Source organism: Pelodiscus sinensis, chromosome 10, assembly GCF_052426305.1.
Source record: "Pelodiscus sinensis isolate ZL-2025 chromosome 10, ASM5242630v1, whole genome shotgun sequence".
In the NCBI taxonomy this organism is placed as follows: domain Eukaryota; kingdom Metazoa; phylum Chordata; order Testudines; family Trionychidae; genus Pelodiscus; species Pelodiscus sinensis.
In genome coordinates this window covers 5,162,506-5,184,355 of record NC_143061.1, presented here as the reverse complement: position 1 = coordinate 5,184,355, position 21,850 = coordinate 5,162,506, and the positions used below count along the sequence as shown (strand labels likewise).

Sequence of the window (21,850 nt, the reverse complement as noted above, 5' to 3'; positions counted from 1 at the left end):
CCGAAGCCCCACACTCTAGTCAAAAGATATACCGTAATTTAGCGGATAAACCCCGCACCCGAGTATACCCCACAGTTTTTTCCCTTTTGAGTTTAAAAATCCTTGTATACCCCGTGCACGACTGTAGCCTGCAGGAGAGACTCAGTGAATAAAACCTGTCAATGAGCCAAAGCGGTTGATGGTAATGGAAGCCCCTGTAATCAGCTGTTAATGAGCCACAGCTGATAACGCCAAGCAGTAAGAAAACCGTTACCCTTTTTAAGCTTTTCAAACTTTTTAAAGCTTTTAGAAATGCCTAAGCGCAAGTCATACACTGACGATTTTAAATTGTGTGTAGTGGCTTTTGTAAAGGACAATAGCAACAGCTTGGAACAGAGTGAAATTCCGGAAGTGTGACATTCTACCCGAAAATGACTCTTCAAGCTCAGAGTATGATAGTGATTCTGATTCAGAAACACAAACCTCAGATGTCACCGAAGCTGATCTCGCCCTGGCTATGGATATTATGGATGTTTTTCAAGACACTGACTATGATGAGTTTTGATGGCTTTGACAACACAGCTGTTGAGGAGGATGTTGCTGGCGCTGACTCTAGAGATCCGAGTGAATGAGAATGCAAAGCCTTCCTTTTTTACAGTGTTTTTATTCTTTTACTAGTTGCACAATAAAGTAACGTTTTAAAATGTGTCTGAATGTATTACGATGTCTTCTAAAGAATGTGAATGCATTGGAACGTAACAGTCTCTAGTATTAAATTAAAATATGCTGCTTTCCTCATAGAACAGTCCACATTGTCTTCCTTTCCGTATTAAAAAAAAACACCCTTGTATAGCCTGCAGAGACCCGCCGCTGCTGCTGGCTGCCAAGCCCCTCGCCTGCAACTTGCTCCAGCCTCCTTCCCTTTGTCACCCCGGGGTGGGAGCCTCCCACCTCTGCTGGGCATGTCTCTGCCCCAGCTCCGGAGTGTTCCCTGCTGCTGGGGCTTCTGTAAGTTTCCCCGCGTTGTTCTGTACCCAGCCCGATAAAGGTAGTGAAGGGGGGGGGGGATCCTCTGCCATTTCTGTTTAAAAAAAAAAAAAAAAAAAAAAAAACCACACCACACACACACAACCCACCACACACACCACCATATAACCCACGCACGACGATAGCCCATGCGGAGCGGGAGAGGCGGGGGGTGCATCCCGGAATTGCGTCCCGTGGGTAATGTTCTCTAAATTACGGTAATCATGTTGGGCTACGAGCGCCAACAATTTTCTTCAGCTGGGCCATGGGGAAGGGGGTGTAAAATTTGAAAACTGCTGCTCTAGTCAACTTCTAAGCCTTGGGCCGGGGACCTAGAGCTCAGCGGTGTGTGTATGGAGGCCCAGGCCCTGCTGGCTTCTAAAGCTCCCACTCAAAGGCTTGGCTTTGCACCAGAGCCCTCTTGGCCAGTGGTGAGTTGTGTGGTCGGGCCATTAAACTGGGATCGCCGCCCGGCTGATAGGTTTGTGGGGAACTGACTGGGACCGTGTGTTCTTTTGCATGTGCAGGAAGGAGCATTGGAAACTGCTGGGCAACTTGAAGACCACAGTCGAGGGGTTGGTCTCCAGCAACAACCCAAACGTCTGGTCTAAGTATGGAGGCTTAGAGCGACTGTGCAGGGACATGCACAGCATCCTCTATCACGGACTCATCCCCGACAAGGTAGGAAATGCGGCCAGCTCGTATTTATCACCACGCGGCTGTTCTAACCGGGGGCTTGGTTCCAGAGCCAACCCGCTGGCCTGTGTCTTCTGGAAGCCACAAGCGAGATGATCTGCAGTGAGCCTTATTTGCACTGAAGCAGCTGGCTGGTGGGCTTGTTTTTTTAGCATCATGTTTGCTAGGGCTGAACCACTGCTCCGGGGGCGGTTTTCTGGCACAGGATGCAAGTCAGGACTCCAGGATTCTTATCCCCAGCTCCGCCACCAATTTGCTGCTTGACCTCGAGCAGCTCGGTTCCCTTCTCTGTGCCTCACGTTTCCCCTGGTGATCCTGCCCTACTGAGAAGAGGAGGGGGAGGGTCGATGTTTGTATAACGCAGCAAAATCCTTGCACTTGCGGAAAGTGTCAGCACAAACATAGGAAGCCAGGGAATGGGTCTTGCCTCAGGCGTCATCACACTAGAGAAAACTCCTGCAGCTATTGGATTTCCTTTGAGTGCAAGTCTGCTTGCCTGTCATGCCCCCTCTCCTGTGGAATAGTAATAGAAATGTAGCTGTGTTAGTCTGGTGTAGCTGAAGCAAAATGCAGAACTGTCATTCATGTTAAAATTCGACACTCTCCGGGGGGGCGGATTGAACAAAGACCCCAACTATCTTACCCATTACCAGGATAGCTTCCCCAGTTATCACCTCTAATACCATTAGCTCACAGACATCTAACTTTCCCCACCTCTAATATCATTAACTCACAGACACTTACCTTCCTTCCTCCCCCCCCCCCGCATCCCCCTTCTGTTCTGTAATGTGATTTGTCCTTTTCATATGTGTTCATTTTTTTTAATTGTATCCTTTGGTATATATGGTTGTGACTATTTTCTTCCACTATTTGATCTGAGGAAGTGGGTCTGGCCCACGAAAGCTCATCATCTAATAAACCATCTTGTTAGTCTTTAAAGTGCTACATAGTCCTGCATTTTCCCTCTCCTGTGATAAGCCTTGGTGATCCCTGGTACTGGAAGCTGGCCTCTCCCACTCATTTGTTTCTGCCTGTTGGATCCCGCAGCACTGAGGATTAAGGATGTGAAAAGTTAACTGGTGGGGGCTGGAGCCACCACAGAAAAGGGCTGCTCCAGGATCCGGAGCAGCCTCTGTCCACAGCAGGCATGGGCGCCTCGCAGGCAGGGCTGCTGCGGTGTCTGGAGCAGCCTCTGTCTATCTATGGCAGGCCCAGGTACCCCAGTCCATGCATAGGAGCTGGGAACCGGAAACCACCCCTCTGCCCAGATCCCACTTAGTCAGTTAATTACATTCGGTCAAGCTCACATTTAACCAGTTAACTGATTAACAGGGGTTTTACATCCCTGGTGAGGGTGCTGGATTTGTAATGAGGCAGCCCTGAAATATGGGGCCTCAAAGAGCTTCCTGGCCTGGTCTGGCAGGAGAAATGCTCTTCCTTAATGCACTTAGTGATTAGATAATAAATCAGCCTGACTCCTGCATTCATGCTTCACAATAGCATGGCCCCGCTCATTGTGCCTTCACTGGTCACTAGTATTGCTCATGTGGATTGATTCCTTGCTGGCCTTAAAGCCACTCTCTTTTCTCCTTCTTTGCCCCAGTCTCAGAAAAGATTCTCAGCATTTAGACAGAGGCTGGGACTGTCTTCCTGTCTGTGTACTGTTTTCACCCTGCAGTATTTTCCCTTGAAAATTAGCCCCCTGTTGGCGCAGGTGCAAATGAGCTTGGCTGGGGTTATCAGCAAGCCTAGACGGAACATACAGGCCTCTTAGTTTGCACTAAATGCACGGTGTTTGCTTTAAGGAAACATAGTTCAGACAGGCCCTGGTGTACGTTGGTTACACAGATGGAATAACTGACTGCTTTTCATGCACAGGGCTTGAGAGCACTTTAGACATTAGAGCTACTTTGTATCAGCAAGTGCCCTGTTTTTCTGCTTCTATTATATGTGACGTCGGTTCTTTTCCCATTTGGTTTTCATTATTAGACGTATCAGGCTTTGACTTTCTGGCTGGAGAGCTCCTTGGAGGACTTGAATTGTGACACTGCAAGAGACTCAGTGTTTAGATGCTGGGGAGACTCAAACACATTATTTTCTGTTCACACTTGAAGAGCTTTCTAGGGGTGATTCCGCAGTAACCCCACATATTGGCTTCCATCTGAAAATACATTTAGTTTATACTCACACATACATGCACTTGAGAACTAGGATGGGAGATTTCTAATCCCTGGAGATGGGGGGGAAGGGGGTGTATTATGGTATGTAATGCTAATGGATATGGGTCATCAGCAGGTGAGACTGAACCTGGAACTAAGGGTGTTAAAATGCGATTAATTGTCTGCGATGGAATTTCCGTCGATAGGCACTTCCGCATTCCTCCTTTGAAATGAAATGTACAAAAGCCCCAACAGGGGCTCTTGTACAAAGGAGAAATGAGGAATTCTGCGTACAGCCCGGGGCCAATGGGAAGTCCCGCTGACTCTGGCTGCCCGCAGGTGCCTTCTTTGAAATGCACAAGAATTCCCAGCGGGGGCTCTTGTATATTTCAAAGCCATGGAGCCCAGGATCAGCGGGGGACTCAGAGTTCTTTGCTGACCCCAGGTTCCATGCTACGCTGCATGCCACTAGGAGCCCAGGCTCCCCACAGCTGTCCCCTTTGAATCATGCGGGTGCATGGCTTAAAGGGACAGCCACCAAACAGCTGATCCACAGACTGATCTGCTGGGGATTCTTGTGCATTTCAAAGAATGGGAGTTCCGCTTTCCTCCTTTGAAATGTACAAGAGCCCCAGCAAGGCCTCTTGTACATTTCAAAGGAGGAATGTGGAAGTGCCTATGGACTAGCTGACTAGTCAAAAAACTATCCCATAAGCAAATGCTTCGATGAGGAGTAACGGTAGTTCGAATTAGGATCTTTAATTCGAACTACCTACTCCATGCCGCGTGTAGCCACGGGCACAGAGTTCGGACAAAGGGGGATTTAAAAATGGCGGCGCCCGAGAACATGCAAATGAAGCCTGGGATATTTAAATCCTGGGCTTGATTTGCTACTCCACTTGCCCTAATTACCCTACCTAGCTTGAACTAATGATCTAGTGTAGACGTACCCTAACATCCTTACCTGGAACCTTACGGGGCTAAAGCCATGAGCCTCTATCACGTGAGTTAAGCTCCAGCTGGCCGTGAGCTAAGGCTGTAGCACAGATTTCAGTCTCCCTAGTGGTCTCGGTGCCTCTGGGTTAGATGTACATAAACTAAAAATGTCTCCAGTGCTGAGAACTCTCGCCCTAATACTCCAAAAGGAAAAAAATATGTAGCTCTTCAAAGACTAACAAGATAGTTTATTAGGTGATGAGCTAATACTCCAGTTTAAAAAAAAAAAGGGAAGAAAACGATTGATTCTGATATTTCTCCAATTAAACAGGCAGGGGAAACAATCTTATTGTCGGGGAAGAAATATTGAGGTCATTTTTATACTTCAGAAAGCTTTAGCACGTGGCAAAAAAAAATCCCCTTGATCTTTAACGAGAAGTGTAACCAATAAAATGAGAGAGCCTCTCCAAAGAGCTGGGACACACCTCAACTGAGAGCACGGGAACTGTGGTATCCTAGCTGCATGCTGTATTCAATTTCAAACTTGCTTTCTAGCTGCTTGGCTACGCAGGAGAGCCCATTGGGCTTGCAGTGTTACAAGACACAAAACCTCTGGTGCTTTCTTTGCCAGGATGTTTGTGTGTGGCCCTCTGTCCCTTGCTGAAATTAGACTCCTTTTGCACTCTGTCATCAGAGAGCTCTTCCCAGGTCCTGCAGCTGCTCAGGAAGGGGATCCTGATAACAGTGCAGTGTTGAACTCAGCAAAAATGTCAAGAGAACAAGCGAAGAGAGGCTAGTGGGCAACTAAATACTGCCAAGGGCATTCAAAAGGCCCAGCTGGAGACGGGGCAAACACTTCCCGGCCCTTCTGAGCAGCTCAGTCTCCTAGCTCCGTTAGGATGGGACCATACAAGAGCATTGTGCAGGTTGAACCTTGTTAGCCCAGCACTCTCTGACATCTGTGATCCGGCATGATTTCTCGTTAGGCGGGTGGCCACTTACTATGGGTGTGGCCAAGTTTCCTGCAGACCCATAAAGTTTGTTGACAGCCCTCTATCCTGGCTCTGTTTTCTGTGCTGTTGTTTAGCTCGAATTTACCCTTCCATGTCTTTTAGCAGTAGAAGCGTTGGGGATTCTGCTAGACCATACTGACTTCCCGTAGTCCGACACATTCTCTGGTTCGGCATCGGTCAGGTCCCAAGGGTGCCAGACTAGAGAGATTCAGCCTATACTCAACAAAAGGAGCATGAACTAACTAGTCCCTCCAGCTAATGGAGCCATGGACACCCTCCCCCTGTCTCCCCTCCCCCCCCCCACCCTGACGCTCCCGCCGTAAGCTGCACGCCTGCACAATCTTGCAGCAGTTTTCTGAGCTCTGCTGAGAAGTTCAAGCAGGCAGGGGGATTGGGGGGGGGAGGGGCAATCTCACTGAGCAAGCAGCTAAACAGAGCTAGTTGCCTGCTTGAATTGAGGAGCTCTGAGAGCAGGTAAAAAGGGAGATAAGGAGACAATTAGTGTCTTGGGGGGGGGGGAGGGAGTAATTAATTAATTGGCTGATGAAGAGTCGGAGGGGAGGGGAGTTTATAGCGTCCCTCTGCAGAAGGAGAGAGGCAGAAACTCAGCTCACTCAAGCCTGATGGGAAGGGGGAGATAAGGGGCTGACTGCCTGGGGTAGGTGGGAGAAAGGGGGGTGGGTGGGTGCTGGCATCTGCGGTGAGGTAGAGGCAGGGGGCAGTTTGGTTGGGGTGCCTGACTAGCTGCAGTGCTCTAGGTCTGGCTGTGTTGAGGGGGGAGCAGGCTGCAAGGGAAGTGTGTGTGCCAGGACATTTGCATGATTGCATGTCAAAGTTTACACAGTATCAGAGAGATAGCTGTGTTAGTCTGAATCTGCAAAAACAACAAGGAGTCCTGTGGCACCTTATAGACTATCAGATTTATTGGAGCATAAGCTTTCATGGGCCAAGACCCTCTTCGTCAGATGCATGAGACCTGTCAGATGCAAAGCTTACATTTGTGTTAATGGTTTAAGATAAGAAAGGAAAAGATTCTTTTACCAGAATGTTTTTGGAGTGTTGCAGGTATGTAAAACTCATTGTTTAAGTTTTTCCAGTTACAGATTAACTTGGCTACCCCTCTGAAGCTTTAAAACTCTGTAGTTAACGATTTAAAAAAAATCTATGTTACTAATTAATACACAGTATATTATAGTGCATGAAGACCAGATCTTTGCTATTTGGCAGAGTTCTGGCTCTTATGAGCCATTAGAAAGGTTGATACTTGTACTTTAAGGGTAGTGTTAATTTTTTAAAGAAAATGCAACCCGCCCAAGGACAGAAAATGTTGGAGGGAACACTGCCACCCCAGCCCCGCTGAAGGGAGAGCTGAGGGGTTGCTGTGGGTGGGGCTGTGACATTTTGCCATCAGGTAGGGGTAGAAAATTCTCCGGCAGTTGGGTATGAAGTTGGTGCGAGTAGGTGAGGCTACTGTTGAATCCTTGCTGATAAGTCGATGTGCAATTTTGAACCCATTGTGGGTAGTTTTGACTGAGGTGCACAGTTGTGACCCTGGGGCCGGCGAGGGGGAATTGAGTTCCACTTTAGTCCAGAAAAGCCAGGGTCCCCTCTTCCCTCCTTCCTGTCATGAACACTCATGGCCCTGTTGCAAGGGGACGGGATGCTGTCCCTTTAAGAGACGGGTCTCAGACTGCACGGTGGCCCGTAGCCCTGCCCCTGGGTTGCGCAGGCGCACGGCAGCATGAAGCAAGTGGTGACGGCGGTCGTGAAGTAGCCAGGCAGAGGTAACGGGGAGAGAGGTCTGGTGTGCCGGGAAGGTGAGTTGCAGCAGCACTTGGGAGGGGCACTGCCAAAATTTTAGTTGCTAAATGGGGTGCCCCATGCACCCCCTCCCCTCTGGGCAGCTCTCCCTGCACCACCTCCCCCGCAGGCACCAGCTGCCCCGGCGTACTGCCTCACCTTCCTCATGCTGCAGCCTTGAACCTTCACCACACCCTGTTGCTCTGGTGGGGCGTCCCCTTGGTACTGCCTGGTCGCTACTGCAATGAAACCCTTTGGCCTGGCCGGGCAATGCTTCCGCTCTCCTGCTTTGCCGGGCTCTGAACGGCTCTGCCCTCAGTCGGACTGCGGGGCGTTGTACTTCGCCTGTGCTAAAGGTCACGTAGGCCCGGCGCTGAGCTGAGCCTGCAAATAGGTGGGAGCCATGTATGACTGTGGAGAGTCTTGCGTTAACCTTTTCACCGCCAGTCCTCTCCTCCAGCTGTTTTCCGCCTGTACTCTTCTGCCCACAGCTAGGCCAGGCCTTGTGTATCTGGCTGCATTTGGCACCTGGTCCGGTGAGCAGCAATGCAGCCACTAGTTCCCAGCCTCCTTCCTTCTTTTGTCAGGCCCCACGGCAGTAGATTGGCGAATGACCCTGTCCCTTCACACCGGTCTGCCCTGTAGGCGCTGTGCTGTGGCTTTTTTCCTGTCCCTATTCAGCCTCTTTTCATGGCCGCTTGCTGTTGCTCTTCTCCTTGGCTGTGTCTAGACTGGCCAGTTTTTCCGGAAAATCAGCCGCTTTTCCGGAAAAACTCGCCAGCTGTCTACACTGGCCGCTTGAATTTCTGCAAAAGCACTCACTTCCTACTGTAAGAAATCAGTGCTTTTTGCGGAAATACTATGCTGCTCCCGTTCGGGCAAAAGTCCCTTTTGCACAAAACTTTTGCACAAAAGGGCCAGTGTAGGCAGCTGAGATTTGTTTTGCGCAAAAGCGCGTCTAGATTGGCCATGGACGCTTTTGCGGAAAAGCGTCTGTGCCAATCTAGACGCTCTTTTCCGAAAATGCTTTTAACAGAAAACTTTTCCGTTAAAAGCATTTTTGGAAAAATCATGCCAGTCTAGACGTAGCCCTTGGGTTTTTTGTGTTTGTTTTGTTGCTCTTTGTTGCTCCCTGGGCCTGTTAGCTGGACAGTTCTGGTTGCTGATTTCCAGGGGACATCCATCCACTGATGATTCCTCAGGGGCCCTGGTGGGCTGTGTTTTGAGATGAGGCAGCCCCTGCTCCCTCTATGCCTGAGAGTTGCTCTGTGGCCAGCCATACGGAGAGCAGTTTGCTGCAAGAACGGGCAGAGGAGATGTAGTTCAATAAGCTACTCACCACTCCCCCCCCTTCCCCCCCCCAGCAGCTCTAGGGTCATGCTGTTCCCATGCCCCACTGCTGATGTCCTGCTCCCTGGACCCGATTATTGCACTCAGGGTGGCAAATGTTAAGGCCATGTCTTCACTAGGGGGGAGATCCATGCTGCTGCAATCGATCTTCCAGAGTTTGATTCAGCAGGTCTAGTAAAGACCCACTAAATCGAACTCAGAGTGCACCCCCCTCTGCAGCCAGCACGCCTACTCCTTCCAGGACTAAGGGAAGCCAACAGGAGTGGGGAAACTCGAATGAAGGTATGTCAACTCCAGCTACGTAATTAACATAACTGGAGTTGCGTATCGTAGTTCAACCTTCCCGTTTAGTGTAGATCTGGCCTAAGTTACTCTGCAGTTCACAGCCATTCAGTAGTGTGTGCTGGCCCTGGGTGTCCTTACTTGCATGGCTGAGTCATTCACATCCTGCGTGTGTGTGTGTCTATATGCCCGCAATATATGTATGTGTGTTTACATGGCTCTTGTATAGCTCTCAGCACTGTGGTAGCTGAGTGCCTCCTACACAGTGTATTTATGCTCACCATGTATGATGAGGTAGGGCGGTGGTATTGTTTCCAGCTGACGTGGGGAACAGAGGCACAGAGAGACTTGCCCAGAGTCGTACAGTGGGATGCCCAATCTGCAGCTCGTGAGCCGCATGCATCTCTTCACCCCTGAAAGTGCGGCTCATGAAGACTCCCCCGTGGCTCGTGAAGCTGCCCCATGCGCCCCTACAAAGAGCCCCCGGCTCCCTGTGCTCACCAGGTGCAGGGGAGCCGTCTGACGCGGCAAAATGGCGTTGGCAAGATGGCGGCCGGCAGGAGCCTGATGTGGCCAAAAAGCTTACCCCGTGGGTTTTTAAAGGGGCAGGATTATTTATTTATTTATTTTCAACAATTCTGGTGCGGCTCTTCGCATTTTTTCTGCCGCTGTTTTGGCGCTCTCATACAGGAAGTCTGACGGAGCTGGAAATTGACACCAGCTCTCCCAAGTCCCTAATGTCCTAACCCCTGGGCCACCCTTCCTCTCTCACCGTATCAGCGCCTGCGCGTGACTCATTGTGCTGTCGGTTGGGTGGCGCCGTGATCTCCCGGGACGCCAGGGCAGGTCGCCTGAACTGCGCTGGCCTCGGCACCTGTCCGTATCCTGGCAGGGACTAACTGTGCCGTTTCCGGGCAGGTGTGCTGCAGACAGACGGATTACTGGCAGTTTGTGAAGGACATCCGCTGGCTGAGCCCGCACTCGTCTCATCATGTGGAGAAGGTGAGTCCTGGGGGGGTGGGCTTGGAGGATGGATCTGGCTTGGAGGCCTCAAGGGTGCTGCTTTCCCTGGCCAGCAGAGAGTGACTGGGGGTACGGTTTGAAGTGTCGGAAGCATTAGGCTGTAGCTCTCCTGCCGTGGAGCAGCTGGGACCGCCTGGCAGTGGAGTTTGCTTCCTCTTGTCTCGCTTTGACGGATCGAGGGAGGAGACGCTTCGTTATAATCCCGCTATCGTGTCTAGTTTGGGAGTGATTTCAGTGCCCTGTGGACCAAGGGGACTGTCACAGCTATGCAGCCTCGTATTCTAGCCACGCTGCCCCGCAAGCTTTGCAGAGCTAAGTCTGCAGCCCCGGGTGACAGCTGGTGTATGGGAGAGCAAGGTTTCGATTGCTCATTCCTGGGGCTGTTGGCTGCTCCATCACAAACTGCCCCGACAGCTGGCACTGATTTCCCTCCCTTTGTCAGCTGGACCAGCCCCGCCTAAACTCCTCATGCAGACCCTAAGAGTGTTGCATACTTTGAGGTCACGTTTCTGGCAGGGCCAATCTGCATAGCTCTTTATAGCGGGAAGACCACGGCCTTTCTCCCAAGAGCAAGTGACGTCCGCTGGGACCAAGCATGCTGCGAGATGGGGATAAGCCCTAGAAGGGCAGGGGAGAGGGACTGCACCACTGTTGAGGCCAGGGGACGCACGTCTCCAGGATTTGATCACTTCTGGCGGCGTTGTTGCTCAGTAGCAAGGTTAGACTTTGCAGTGGGTCAGGGATGGGGCTCCCAGGGGAGAGGAGCTGAAGACACGACTAGCAGCCCAGGAGACCGGACTCCTCTCTTCACCCTATGTGAGGTCCCTTCTGGCCAGCCCTAAGGCATGAGGCGGGGATAGTGAGGTCCCTTCTGGCCAGCCTGTGCGCTGTGGCATGTGCTGAAAAGAGCACCCCAGTCGGTAGGGCTTACTGCAGAGCATCGTGTGTTAAATGTAGACTCCAGATAAAAAACTCAGTCGCAGGACCCAAAAAGTGTCCCAGGTACAGCCGAAGCGGGAAGCCTGATGAGCAGTGGGTGGGGCCCCTGGATGATTGACGTGCTGAAGGAGCACTCGAGGAAGCTAAGACCGTTGTGGGGAAATGAAATGAATCGTTTATATCGGTCTGCACTGCAGAGGAGGGGCGGGAGATTCCCCCCCGAACCATTCTTTTTAGGTGACCAATCTGAGGAATTGGAATAGGGATGTCAGTGACTAATCGACTAGTCGACTAACCGATAAGCAGGAGCTTATCGATTTGTCACGTTCCCTCCCCCACTCCCCTCGGCTGCTGCTCTGCATTGCACAGCCTAGGGAAGCCGCGTATGAAGGCGCTGAGTCGGTCCCTGCTTCATGCGTTGCTTTTCACCCAGCCTGGGGTCTGTGTGTGTGTGGTGATGAATGAAAAGGAACACATGGAGCAGGGACCGACTCAGCGCCTTTGCACACAGAGCCCCTAGGCTGTGCAGTGCAGAGCGGCAGCTGGGGAGGCTATGCTGTGAGCCGGCGCTAGCCAGACTGCACCCAGAAAACCTGTCGACTAATCGATTAGGAAAGTAATCACATTTTAACATCCCTACATTGGAACAAATGGATAAATTGAACGGTGACAAGTCACCAGGACCGTCTGGTATTCCCTCGAGCGTTCTGACGGAACTCAAACATGTGACATTGCAAAGTTACTAACTGCGTGGTATGAAACCAGTCGCTTATATCAGCTTCTGTACTATGTGACTGGAGGATAACTCACGTGATGCTAAAAAGTCTCAGGGTATGTCTACACTACCCTCCTAATTCGAAATAGGAGGGTAATATAGTCATACCGCAATTGCAAATGAAGCCCGGGATTTGAATTTCCCGGGCTTCATTTGCATAAAGCCGGCCGGCGCCATTTTTAAATGCCGGCAGTTCGAACCCCGTGCCGCGCGGCTACACGCGGCACGGAGAAGCTAGCTCGGAATAGGCTTCCTAATCCGAACTAGCTGTACTCCTCGTGGAATACATTTGCAATTGCGGTATGACTATATTACCCTCCTATTTCGAATTAGGAGGGTAGTGTAGACATACCCTCAGTGGGGTAGCCATGTTAGTCTGTAACTTTAAAAAAATGCACAATCATGAGGAAGTGGGTTGTGCCCACAAAAGCTCTTTATATATATTTATATTTGTTAGTCCCTAACGTGCTGCAGAATTACTTGCTGCTTTTTTTAATGTGATGCTAATTTTTAAAAAAGGCTGCCAAGGTGATCCTGGCAGTTACAGCCTGACTTCAGTACCAGCGAAGTCATGCACATTGGAAGGCACAAACCCAACCATCCATGTATAACGATGGGGTCTAAATTAGTTCTTTCCGCTCAAGAAAGGAATTCACCATGGATAGTTCTCTGAACACATTTGCTCAGTGTACAGCAGGAGTCAAAAAAGCTCACCGACTGTTGGGGGTCATTAGGAAAGGGATAGACAATAAGAAAACATGATTATTCCTCTGTATGAATCCATGGTACGCCCACATCTTGAATACTGCATGCCGATCTAATTGGCCCATCTCATAAAAGATATTTTAAAATAGGAAAAGGTACAGATAAGAGCAACAAAAACTATTAGGGGTGTGGAACAGCTTTCTTCTAAGAAGAGATTAAAAGGACTGGGACTTGGAAGATGTCTAAGAGATGACTAAGGGGGGATATGATAGAGATTTATGATACCTTGACTGGAGAAAGTGGATAAGAAAGTGATGTTTACTCCTTCCTATAATACAGGAACTAGGGGTTGGCTGATTAATAGACAACAGGTTTAGAACAAGCCAAAGGAAACACTTCTTCACATGACACAGTGTCAACCTGTGGAACTCATTGCCAGGGGATGTTGGGAAGGCCAAAAGCATAATTGAGTTCAAAAAATGATTCAAGTAGCTCATGGAAGATTGGTCCATCGGTGGCCATTACCCAGGATGGTCAGGAGTGGAGCACCATGCTCTTAAGTGATCTTAGCCTCTGTTTGCCAGATGCTGGCTGTGCATGATGGGTGGATCACTCGATTGTCTGTTCCCCCTGAATGAAGCACCTGGCATTGTCAGAAGACAAGACACTGGGCCGGATGGACTAGGGGTGTAAGCAACTAGTCGACTATCCGATAAGCCTACTCACTTCCCCCTTGGATCAGAGTCAGGAAAGGGGGAAGCAGGAGCTGGCACTGGGGGAGCTGGCTTAAAAGCCGGTTCTCCCCAGCACTGTCTCCACGGGGGCAGGGTTGGCAGAGGCATAGCAGGGGACTGGGCGTGAGCCAGGAATCAGCTTCTTCCCGGCTCTCGCCCAGTCCCAGATACCGCGCCTCTGCTTGTTAAATGTATGAAGAGCCAGCAGGCTCTTAATACATTTTAAAAGCTGAAGCGCAGTGGGGGGACCAGGCGTGAGCCAGGAATCAGCTGTCCTGGCTCGTGCCTGATCTCCCCCGCTGCACGTCAGCCTTTGAAATGTATCAAGCACCTGCCAGCTCTAATACATTTAAAAGGCCAAGAGCCTCAGCAGGGTTAGCTCCCTGGGCTGGGAGCTGACCCCGTTGCGGCTCCGCAGTTTCCCCCGCTTATTGATTAATCAACTAGTCGCTTAGTTGATGAACTGCAATTTAACATCCCTCGGATGGACCATTTGTCTAGCCCAGTGTGGCTGTTTTTATTGACCTTTCTGGTGCAATTCCCTCCCAGTCCGACTGTTCCCTTTGTGTGTCCCCGACGGGTGGACGGGTACAGTGCTGTTACAGCACAGCTGTGCACTCTGTCCGTGCCTGGCGGCGGGAAGCGGCTGGATGGGCCAGGGTCCGCTACTGGATCTGTGACTGGCTTTCCAGACTTAGCAGAGTCTGGTCGTTCTCGTGAGCCCACGAGTCTCTGTCCGACTTGACCTGAGTGTGGTGTCCATTTCCAGTTCGTCAGCCTGCGGGAGAACGGCCAGCCAGGCGCAGCGGGGGTGAGCGACCAAGTCGTCGCCGCGCGGTGGCTTCAGCAAAGCCTGCAGTTCCACTGCCTCTCCGCGCAGCTGAAACCGCTGCTAGAGAACAGACAGTACATCCGGAAATTCTACACAGGTAAGCAGCCCGGGGAGACCCTCATCCCCAGAGAACTAGGCCCTTCTCCAGCCATGGCTGCAGGTCCTACACACAATGCTGGGATGGGGGAGGGCAGCCCGGGGAAGGGCAGGGAGTAAGGGGGGCAGGTCCTTAACATGTAACGTGGTGGGGATTGGGATTCTGGATCAGGCCAACGGTCTAGAAGCATGTTTCTGGCAATGTCCAATGCCAGGTATAAGCAGGTGGGGGCCGCAGAGATATTTGGCTCCCGAGCCTCCTTGGGTCCCGATTCAAAGAAGAGCCGGCTGGAAAATACTTGATGGACAGTTTTTCTGCTGGAAAATTCGGATGCATTTTGAACTTGCGCTCTTCACGGGAAGGGATCGGTTTCGGTGAATCGCCCGTTCCGCGCCTGGGTCGCCAGAGAGCCTCAGAATTATCAGTGTCTGTTCTGACGTTGTCTAAACAAAAAATGTCAGGTTTGGGGCTCAGAATGGCTTGTGCTGAATGTTAGGTTGTTTTATGGGAGGCAGGGTGGTAAAATAAATGTAGAAAATGGAACATTTTGACCTGATCCAAATTCTGAAAAAAATTTGGAGTTGCCAAAATTTGAAACCACTGATTTCCTCCCTCCCTCTCCCCCCTCGAATTGGGATAAAATGGTTTTAAATGATACATGCTGGCAGGACAGGAAAACTGTTTTCTACCAGTTTGTACAAAGGAACCGAGAGGCTTTGGTGTAGCAGTAGAAGATCCCAGCTCAGGGTTGGGTCATAGAGTCTGGAGCGCGGCCTTTCCCAGGGACGCTGAGGCCGATCCTTGGGTACCAGCGTAGGGCATGTTCCGACGCCAGTTGAAGTTGCCGGCTCCTTTCCTATGGAGATTGCTGGGCTTTGTATCTGTCACGGGCCCTTTCACCAGGGGCTTCAGTGGGTTTTGTGCCTAGCCCCTTGGGAGCTTCCCAGTGCCCCACCTTGCTTACTCCTTGTACAGCCCTGTGAGAGAACCCTCACCTGTCGAACAGGTACTAGGGCAGCTGGGGTGCAGCATCCCTAGGAGTGCAGTATTGTCTTGGCATGGCTGCAGAGAGGCTACCCTGCAATTGCTTTTTCTGCTGCATTGGCGCGGCTAAGATTCCGGGAGGGACTGGGGGCTTGTCTCCAGGCTCTCACATTAACTAATCACGCAGCCCCCTTTGTGTCACACCACGAATCCCTGTCGCTCGCTGCTTCCTTCCAGACGCTGCCTTCCTGCTCAGTGACGCCCACGTCACCGCCATGCTCCAGTGCCTGGAGGCCGTGGAACAGAACAACCCCCGGCTTCTGGCTCAGATCGACACCTCCACGGTGAGGCGGGTCCCTGGTTTGTGTCCGTCTCTCCCTGCAACGCGGCTGATCCGCGATCCCCTGGCGAGGCGTCCCGTGCAGAACCCACAGCCCCTGGGAGAAGGCTTGTACTCCTGGGCGGGGGGGGGGTTCCTCCCACAAGGGCTAGGCGAGGGGTGGGGACCAGCTGATTAGCAGCTGGCTTCTCGGTAGGATGCTGAAGGCAGGTGCAGCGGGCGTGGGAGGGAGGATCTTTAAGGGAGTTGGACGTTCCAGGCACATGCTGAGTCACAGCCTGTTTTTGTTGGCTTCCAAGAGCCAAACGTTAGTGGGGGCAGGAGGAGCCAGTCTTCCCTCTGAAAAGATCCCTGAAGTTCTAGGTGCACGGGTTCTCTAGGGACTGCAGGGCCAGTGAGGAGTGTTACCCGATGGCTTGGGCTCATCAGTTCACCTTCACGGTTACACGCAGGCTCCCGGTACACGTGGGGAGCTGGGTTAAAAGCCGGCTGCCCACACGCACCGGCTCCTGGGAAGCTGCCTCCTTTCCGTCCTCTCCCCACTCCTCCCGCTGCCTCTATCATGGCGGGGAAGAGCAGGAGGAAGCTGCCTCTTCTCCCCCCCCCCCCCCACATGGAACTGCTGAAATGTGTGGACCAGGGCTGCCACTGTGAAGACCCAGTTGGGGGGAGGGCATGGCTCAAGCCTGGCTTTTATTTGTGCCTCTGCTGCCACTGACTTCCTGCATAGCCTTGTCCTGGTCAGTTTCCCCCTCTGTACAGCTAGGAGGACGGTACCCGGCCCCCCGGCTCTGCAGGGGCTTTGAGGTCTCCCGAGGAGACGCAGGGGTGATTGTTATTCACTGGTGGCTGCCTTCTCTCCGCTGGTTGGGTGTGGCTCCGGCCCTTCCCCTGGCTGGGATCGCCACCCCGCAGCCTGGTGCTTTCCACCTGGGAGCCGCGGGTTGAACTGAGCGCAATGGGTGGCTTCCCTTTTGGACTCGGGCTCTTTGCACCCTCCGCGAGAGAGCTGGCAGCGTCCCACCTGACACCAGAGCAGCCGCTGGCCTCCCTGGTTAGTCACCGTCCTCCCTCGGGACTGCTCCTTGATTGCTCTTGCACTCCGCCATTGCGGCTCTCGGGGCGCCGAGTCCCCGTCCCTGTGCTGCTTGACACGGTAGCGCTGGGGGATTCCCCCGGCCACCTCTGTTCAGTTTCTCAGAAGGAGCGAGGCGCCGTTACCTGTGCCGAAGAGTCAGAGCTTGACGGCGCTGCCCGGTTCTGTGGGTCTCCCTCCCGTGGCCTATCCGCAGCACAGGTCCCGCGGCTCCTTCTCCAGCCTGCACCAGCCAGCCTCCACCAGCGCGTCGGGTAAGGGGCGCGTGGGTTGTCCTGGCAGCTCAGAAGGGGCCCCCCTGTCTCTTGCGTGCAGGGCGGTTTGCCGGGGCTGTAATTCAGGGTCGCTCTTTTCTCGGAGCAGGCCTGCGGTACCAGCTCCCTGGGCGACCCTGCTGCAAGCAACGGTTGCCGGGATTGCTCGTGGGTCTGAGTAATACTGATGACCCCCTTCGAGCTCTAGTGCTAGCCAAAAGTCTGATCTCCATGGCTCCTCCAGTGTTTAAAACCTTGGGGCTGAGCCAGCAGGGTGGAGACTTGAGCGGCGTGGGGGGGAGTGGGACGATAATCCAATCAGATCAGAGAGAGAGAACACTTCCGTTACCGTCACTGTGCAGCGGGGGGGCCAGGCGACAGCTCTCCTGCAGGCCCTTGGGGCAGTGTGTGTGTGTGTGTGTCTGGGGCATCTCCGTGCCCTTGAAGGGGCGGGGCCTCAGGCAGAAGGGGCGGGGCCTCAGGCAGAAGGGGCGGGGCCAGGACAGTGGGCCCTCACTGCAGCCAGGAACACAGCATTGGGCCCCCTTGCCCTCAGTACCATCCAGAGTGCTCAGTGCAGCGCTCCAGCAGCAATTTAAAGGGTTTCCCTCCCCCATCTGTGGACCCACCCAAGCTCATTAATATGCATGAGGGTTGAACTCCCTTATGTCCATCTTTAAGACGGTCACCCTAGTAAGACTGGGGACTGGTCACCTGATAGGCCACTTGCATAGTTCTTCAACCTATTTTCATATTTTTGTCACCTTATTGTAGTACCATGCAGTTACCTTAAGGAAGTCTCTGACCATTCAGCCCCTGCTACCAAGGGCCGTCTTGTGTCTTGTGATCTGACTTCTTCTACAGGTTGAACCTCTCTGGTCCGGCATGACTAGCTAGCTGGCTGTCCTTTTTTCATGGGGGTGACCATGTCTCCTGAGGTCTCATAAAGTTTGTTTATGGCCACCAGGCCTGGTGCTCAGTGTTCTGTGCTGCTGTTTAGCTCTAATGTACCCTGGTAAACAGTGGATGTGCTAGTAATGCTGCTAGATAATATCGACCTCCTGTGATTCGGCAAATTCTCTGGCACCAGTCGGGTCTTAAGGGTGCTGGACTAGAGAGGTTCAGTAGACACAAACTCATTAGTTATTTTTCAAAACCTCAGCGTACAAACATAGACACGATCTGAGGCGATTTATGATTAATTTACTCGTGCTACTGTATCTTTATAACATAGTCAAATTAGGCTTTAAGATAAATTAGCTAAGTTAAGTATCTGACAGGCCTAAATCCATAGGTTTCTTGCATTCCAGCTTTAAACATTAAGCTGTTTTTTTTAAACCTATCAGGCTCTTATATTCTAGTATTTTAATTGATTAATGACAAGCTACACTACTGGGGCCATGCAGAGCCCTGCCCGCCCGAGCAATTGCGGGTAACACACTGGGGTGGGTGTGTATGCTCACTGGGACTTTCCAAACCACCACATTATAAAAGTAGGTTTTGTGCCTGGCCCTCCCGCAACCCCCGGCAATAGCAAACCAGCATTCCTGTGTGTCCCGGTCTTCTGAGCAAAACTCCCCAGCGGTGGATGGAAACTGAGCTTCAGGAAGGAGCTGGGCCTTGGTTTTCACCTCCCAGCCCATGCCCGGGGCGCTGGAGACAGTGGAGAGGAAGCGTTTGGTCTTAATAAAGCCAGAGATACTTTGACACTGTCTTTCGGCTCTGGGTTTGCTGGCGTGTTGAGCTACATGCTGGTCGTCCAACTCTGCACTGTTGTGTGCTCATGTGTGGCCTCTCCCTCCTGCCTCTGTCCAGACAGGAGACCAGCCAGCTCTTTCCTGTGCCGCGGCACGAGCCAGCCTCTGGAAAACGCCCTGGGCAATGGAGCCCTCCTGCTGCCTGAGGACAGATCCCCCGGGGACCAGCCTGGCTTCCCCCGGCTCAGTGTTCCCTCCCCCAGAGACTCCTCTTCCGCCAGCGAGCGGAGCTCCAGCACGGTGACCAGCCACAGCGAAGACCCCTGGCTGGGCAGCCAGGATGACGCCCAGAGCGACGGGCCGGAGTACCTGGCCATCGGGAACCTGGGGCAGCGGGGCCGGGCCCACAGCAGCCAGAGCAGCCCCAGCAGCAGCGCCACCAACAGCAACAAAAGCAGCAGCTCCAACCTGTTCTCGTCCAGCAGCTCTCAGAAGCCGGAGTCCGTCTCCTCCTTGGAGGAGCAGGGAGCCAGCGGGGCCAGTCGGGGGCTGAGCCTCTTGCGCAGGTCCAGCTTCTCGGAGGGGCAGACGTCCGCCCCCCACGGGATCCTCAAGCGCAGCCACGCGCGCTCCCACTCCGACACCAACGTGGCGTCTGGGAAGATGCCCGGTAAGGGCGGGGCGGGATTCGGTGGCAGGGATGGGCCGTTGCTCTCTGGGCGAGAGATCAGTGGGCGTCCCCGTCGGCGCCGTACGTCCCTGGGGTGGTGCATGTACGGGGCGAGAAGGAACGGAGCGAGCCAGCCGAAGACCTGGCAGTTTCCTCACCCGTGGGGCCTGAGTTCGCTGCTGAGCTGGCCTTGGGCCATGCCTGGAAGAGGCCAGGAGAGATTGCACGTGACGCCAGCTGGGGAGTCTGGCCTTTGCCCTTTTGCTTCCCCCCCGCACAGCGCGCGCTGCGTTCCCTGAGACCCAGGGAAGGCGCCTCCCGCCCATAGCGGAGCTCTGGGTCCCAGCCCTGAATGCCCTGCCGTGGGGTCTGTCAGCCGGGGGAAGGTGTGGGCTTGCCCCTCTCGCTGCCTCACCAAGGGCTCAGGAGGTGGCCGCCCTGCTGTAGTGCCAGCCTGGCTGCCCCCAAGGGTGGGCAAGGTACAGTTTGCGGGCTGGCCAAAGCGTGTGATGCAGCCCACGGTGCACATCCCCCTCCTCCCCCCGGCCGGTCAGACCCGGGGGCGAGGGCGTGCGCGAAGTCATTCCGCCGGGGGCGCAGCGCCTGGAGGGAGCCAGCAGCAGTTTGGAGCAGCGAATGACGTCGCGCACTCCCCCGTCCCCGGGTCCCGATTGGCCTAGGGGGCGGGAGCACGTCGAGTCTCCTCCCCCTGCTGGGGCATGCAGCACCTGGAAGGAACCGCCCCTTTCCGCTCGAGGCTCCTCCCTTCCGGGGGCCTGGACCCGGCCTATGACCATGAACTAACATTCATGAAGTGCCCTTCCTCCCCCTCCCCCGCAAAAATTATTGCCCCACCCCTGTTCTGAACCTTTTCTCCAGGGCCTCGTCTGAGCTGCAGATAGGCCCTGGCTGGGGCCGGCCCCAGAATGCAGGGCCAGACCTGTGTGGTAATGGTGCAACTCCCCCTGCTTCCCCCCCGGTGGGTAGACCAGACTGGGGGGATGGGCTTCCCTTCACAGCTCCCTGGCTGTGGGTGAGTGCTGGCCCTTTTGGGCCGTGGGCGGCTGTGGGGAGGCCAGGCTGGCGCCCAGGGCACCGTTCCCAGCTGAGGTGCTGGTGTCAGGCAGGAAACGGGGCGCCTGTCTTGCTGAGTAACCCGTCTCTCTCTGTTTTCTCTCCCTTCCGTAACGCTTTCCTCTTCCTCCTCTTTGCTGTCTGCTCAGGAGGCCCCAGGGATATCGCCATTATACTAGAAGATCCGGTGGCAGGTTTGGGAGCCCATAGCCATCCCCCTCATCAGTGCTCATTGCGTTGGGTTCAGGGTTTCCATGGTCACATCGGGGTCCACGTAGAAACGCCTCTCCCGCCCCGCGCTGCGGAGGGCGCTTTGAGGGAGCATGCGACCTGTCTGAGGGGCCCCTGCTTGGTTTGGGGCCAGAACATGCTGGGCCAGGAATTGCTCCTGGCTTCCCTGCATGGCGCTCTGCGGCGTTTTTCAGTAAGCCCCATCCTCTCCCCTTTGCTTTGGAAACCAGGCTAGATCGGACCCCTGGGGCGGGGTTGAGGGATGGGCCATACTTCGAAGGAGTCAGCAGTCTCCCCCGTGGCCTGTGGGAGGATGTCAGATTGCCCTAATGCTAGTTAAGGATGTAACATTTTGATTAATTGGCTAATCGAATAGTCGATGCAATTTGCATCGACTGTTTGATTAGTCGATAAGGCGCCTCCGCCTTTGAAGTGTAGCAACAGCTCCGGGGCTGTTGCTGCACTTCAGAGGTGAAAGCGCTGCAGTGCTCAAGCAGTCCCCTGCTGGCCCCGTGCTCCCCGCGGCGTTTCAAAGCGGCAGCACCGCCTGGAGCCCGGGGTCAGCTGGAGACTCAGCTGCCCCTGGGCTCCCTGCGGTGCTGCCGCTTTGAAACGCCTTTGGAACCCCGCAGTGCTGCCGCTTTGAAATGCCCCCGCTGGCCCAGCCTGCGCACGGCATTTCAAAGTGGCAGTCCAGGTGGAGCTGGGGTCTGGCCCTGGGCTCTACGTGGCTCTGCTGCTTTGAAGCGCCCCCACCTCTTTCCCCCATCCCCTTGCTGCCTCTTTCTGACTGAGGCAGCTGGGGGGTGGGGGAAGTAACTAGTGGATAAGCATTTGTTTATCGGAGAGTCGACTTGTCGTTCACCTCCTGGTGAGTGTTCGTCTCGGCTCAGGTTTGCACTAGGGCAAGTTGGATTAGGACCCGACTTACCCAGAGTTGCAGAGCTCAGTACGTCTGCAAGCCAGGCCGCCCACCTGCATGCTTTGGCTCGCCTTCCCCTCCGTGCAATGGGGAGAATTCCTTTCGGGACCCAGGAAGGCTTGAACCGTTAACGTCTGTGAAGCCCTGTGAGTTCCTTGGCTGGCGACGCGGAGGTGTCCCGGGTGGGGGATGCTAGCAGATGCACCTGGCCAGGCCAGCTGTTAATGCAGAATGTC

The 21,850-nt window shown here is 53.6% G+C and overlaps 1 protein-coding gene and 1 long non-coding RNA gene across 5 annotated transcripts in view; one reads left to right on the top strand and one right to left on the bottom strand.

Moving 5' to 3' along the window:
• The window catches only part of RUBCN (rubicon autophagy regulator), a 63,085-nt gene that overhangs the window by 14,744 nt on the left and 26,491 nt on the right, over positions 1-21,850 (top strand). For 2 of the 4 annotated variants that reach the window (XM_075938197.2, XM_075938196.2), the window contains exons 2-7: positions 1,533-1,686; positions 10,160-10,243; positions 14,187-14,346; positions 15,568-15,674; positions 16,864-17,020; positions 18,836-19,387. In XM_075938197.2, coding sequence (XP_075794312.2) covers positions 1,533-1,686; positions 10,160-10,243; positions 14,187-14,346; positions 15,568-15,674; positions 16,864-17,020; positions 18,836-19,387 — 1,214 coding nt within the window. Of the gene's footprint in view, positions 1-1,532; positions 1,687-6,581; positions 6,875-6,924; positions 7,627-10,159; positions 10,244-14,186; positions 14,347-15,567; positions 15,675-16,863; positions 17,021-18,835; positions 19,388-21,850 lie in introns of those variants that run through there. The other 2 variants (XM_075938199.2, XM_075938198.2) reach the window with 2 other exon arrangements.
• Positions 1,071-8,009, bottom strand: LOC149523840 (uncharacterized). Its single transcript, XR_016350334.1, has 2 exons — positions 7,769-8,009; positions 1,071-2,214 (listed from the first exon to the last, which is right to left on the bottom strand). It is a non-coding gene; the product is annotated as an uncharacterized LOC149523840 (long non-coding RNA).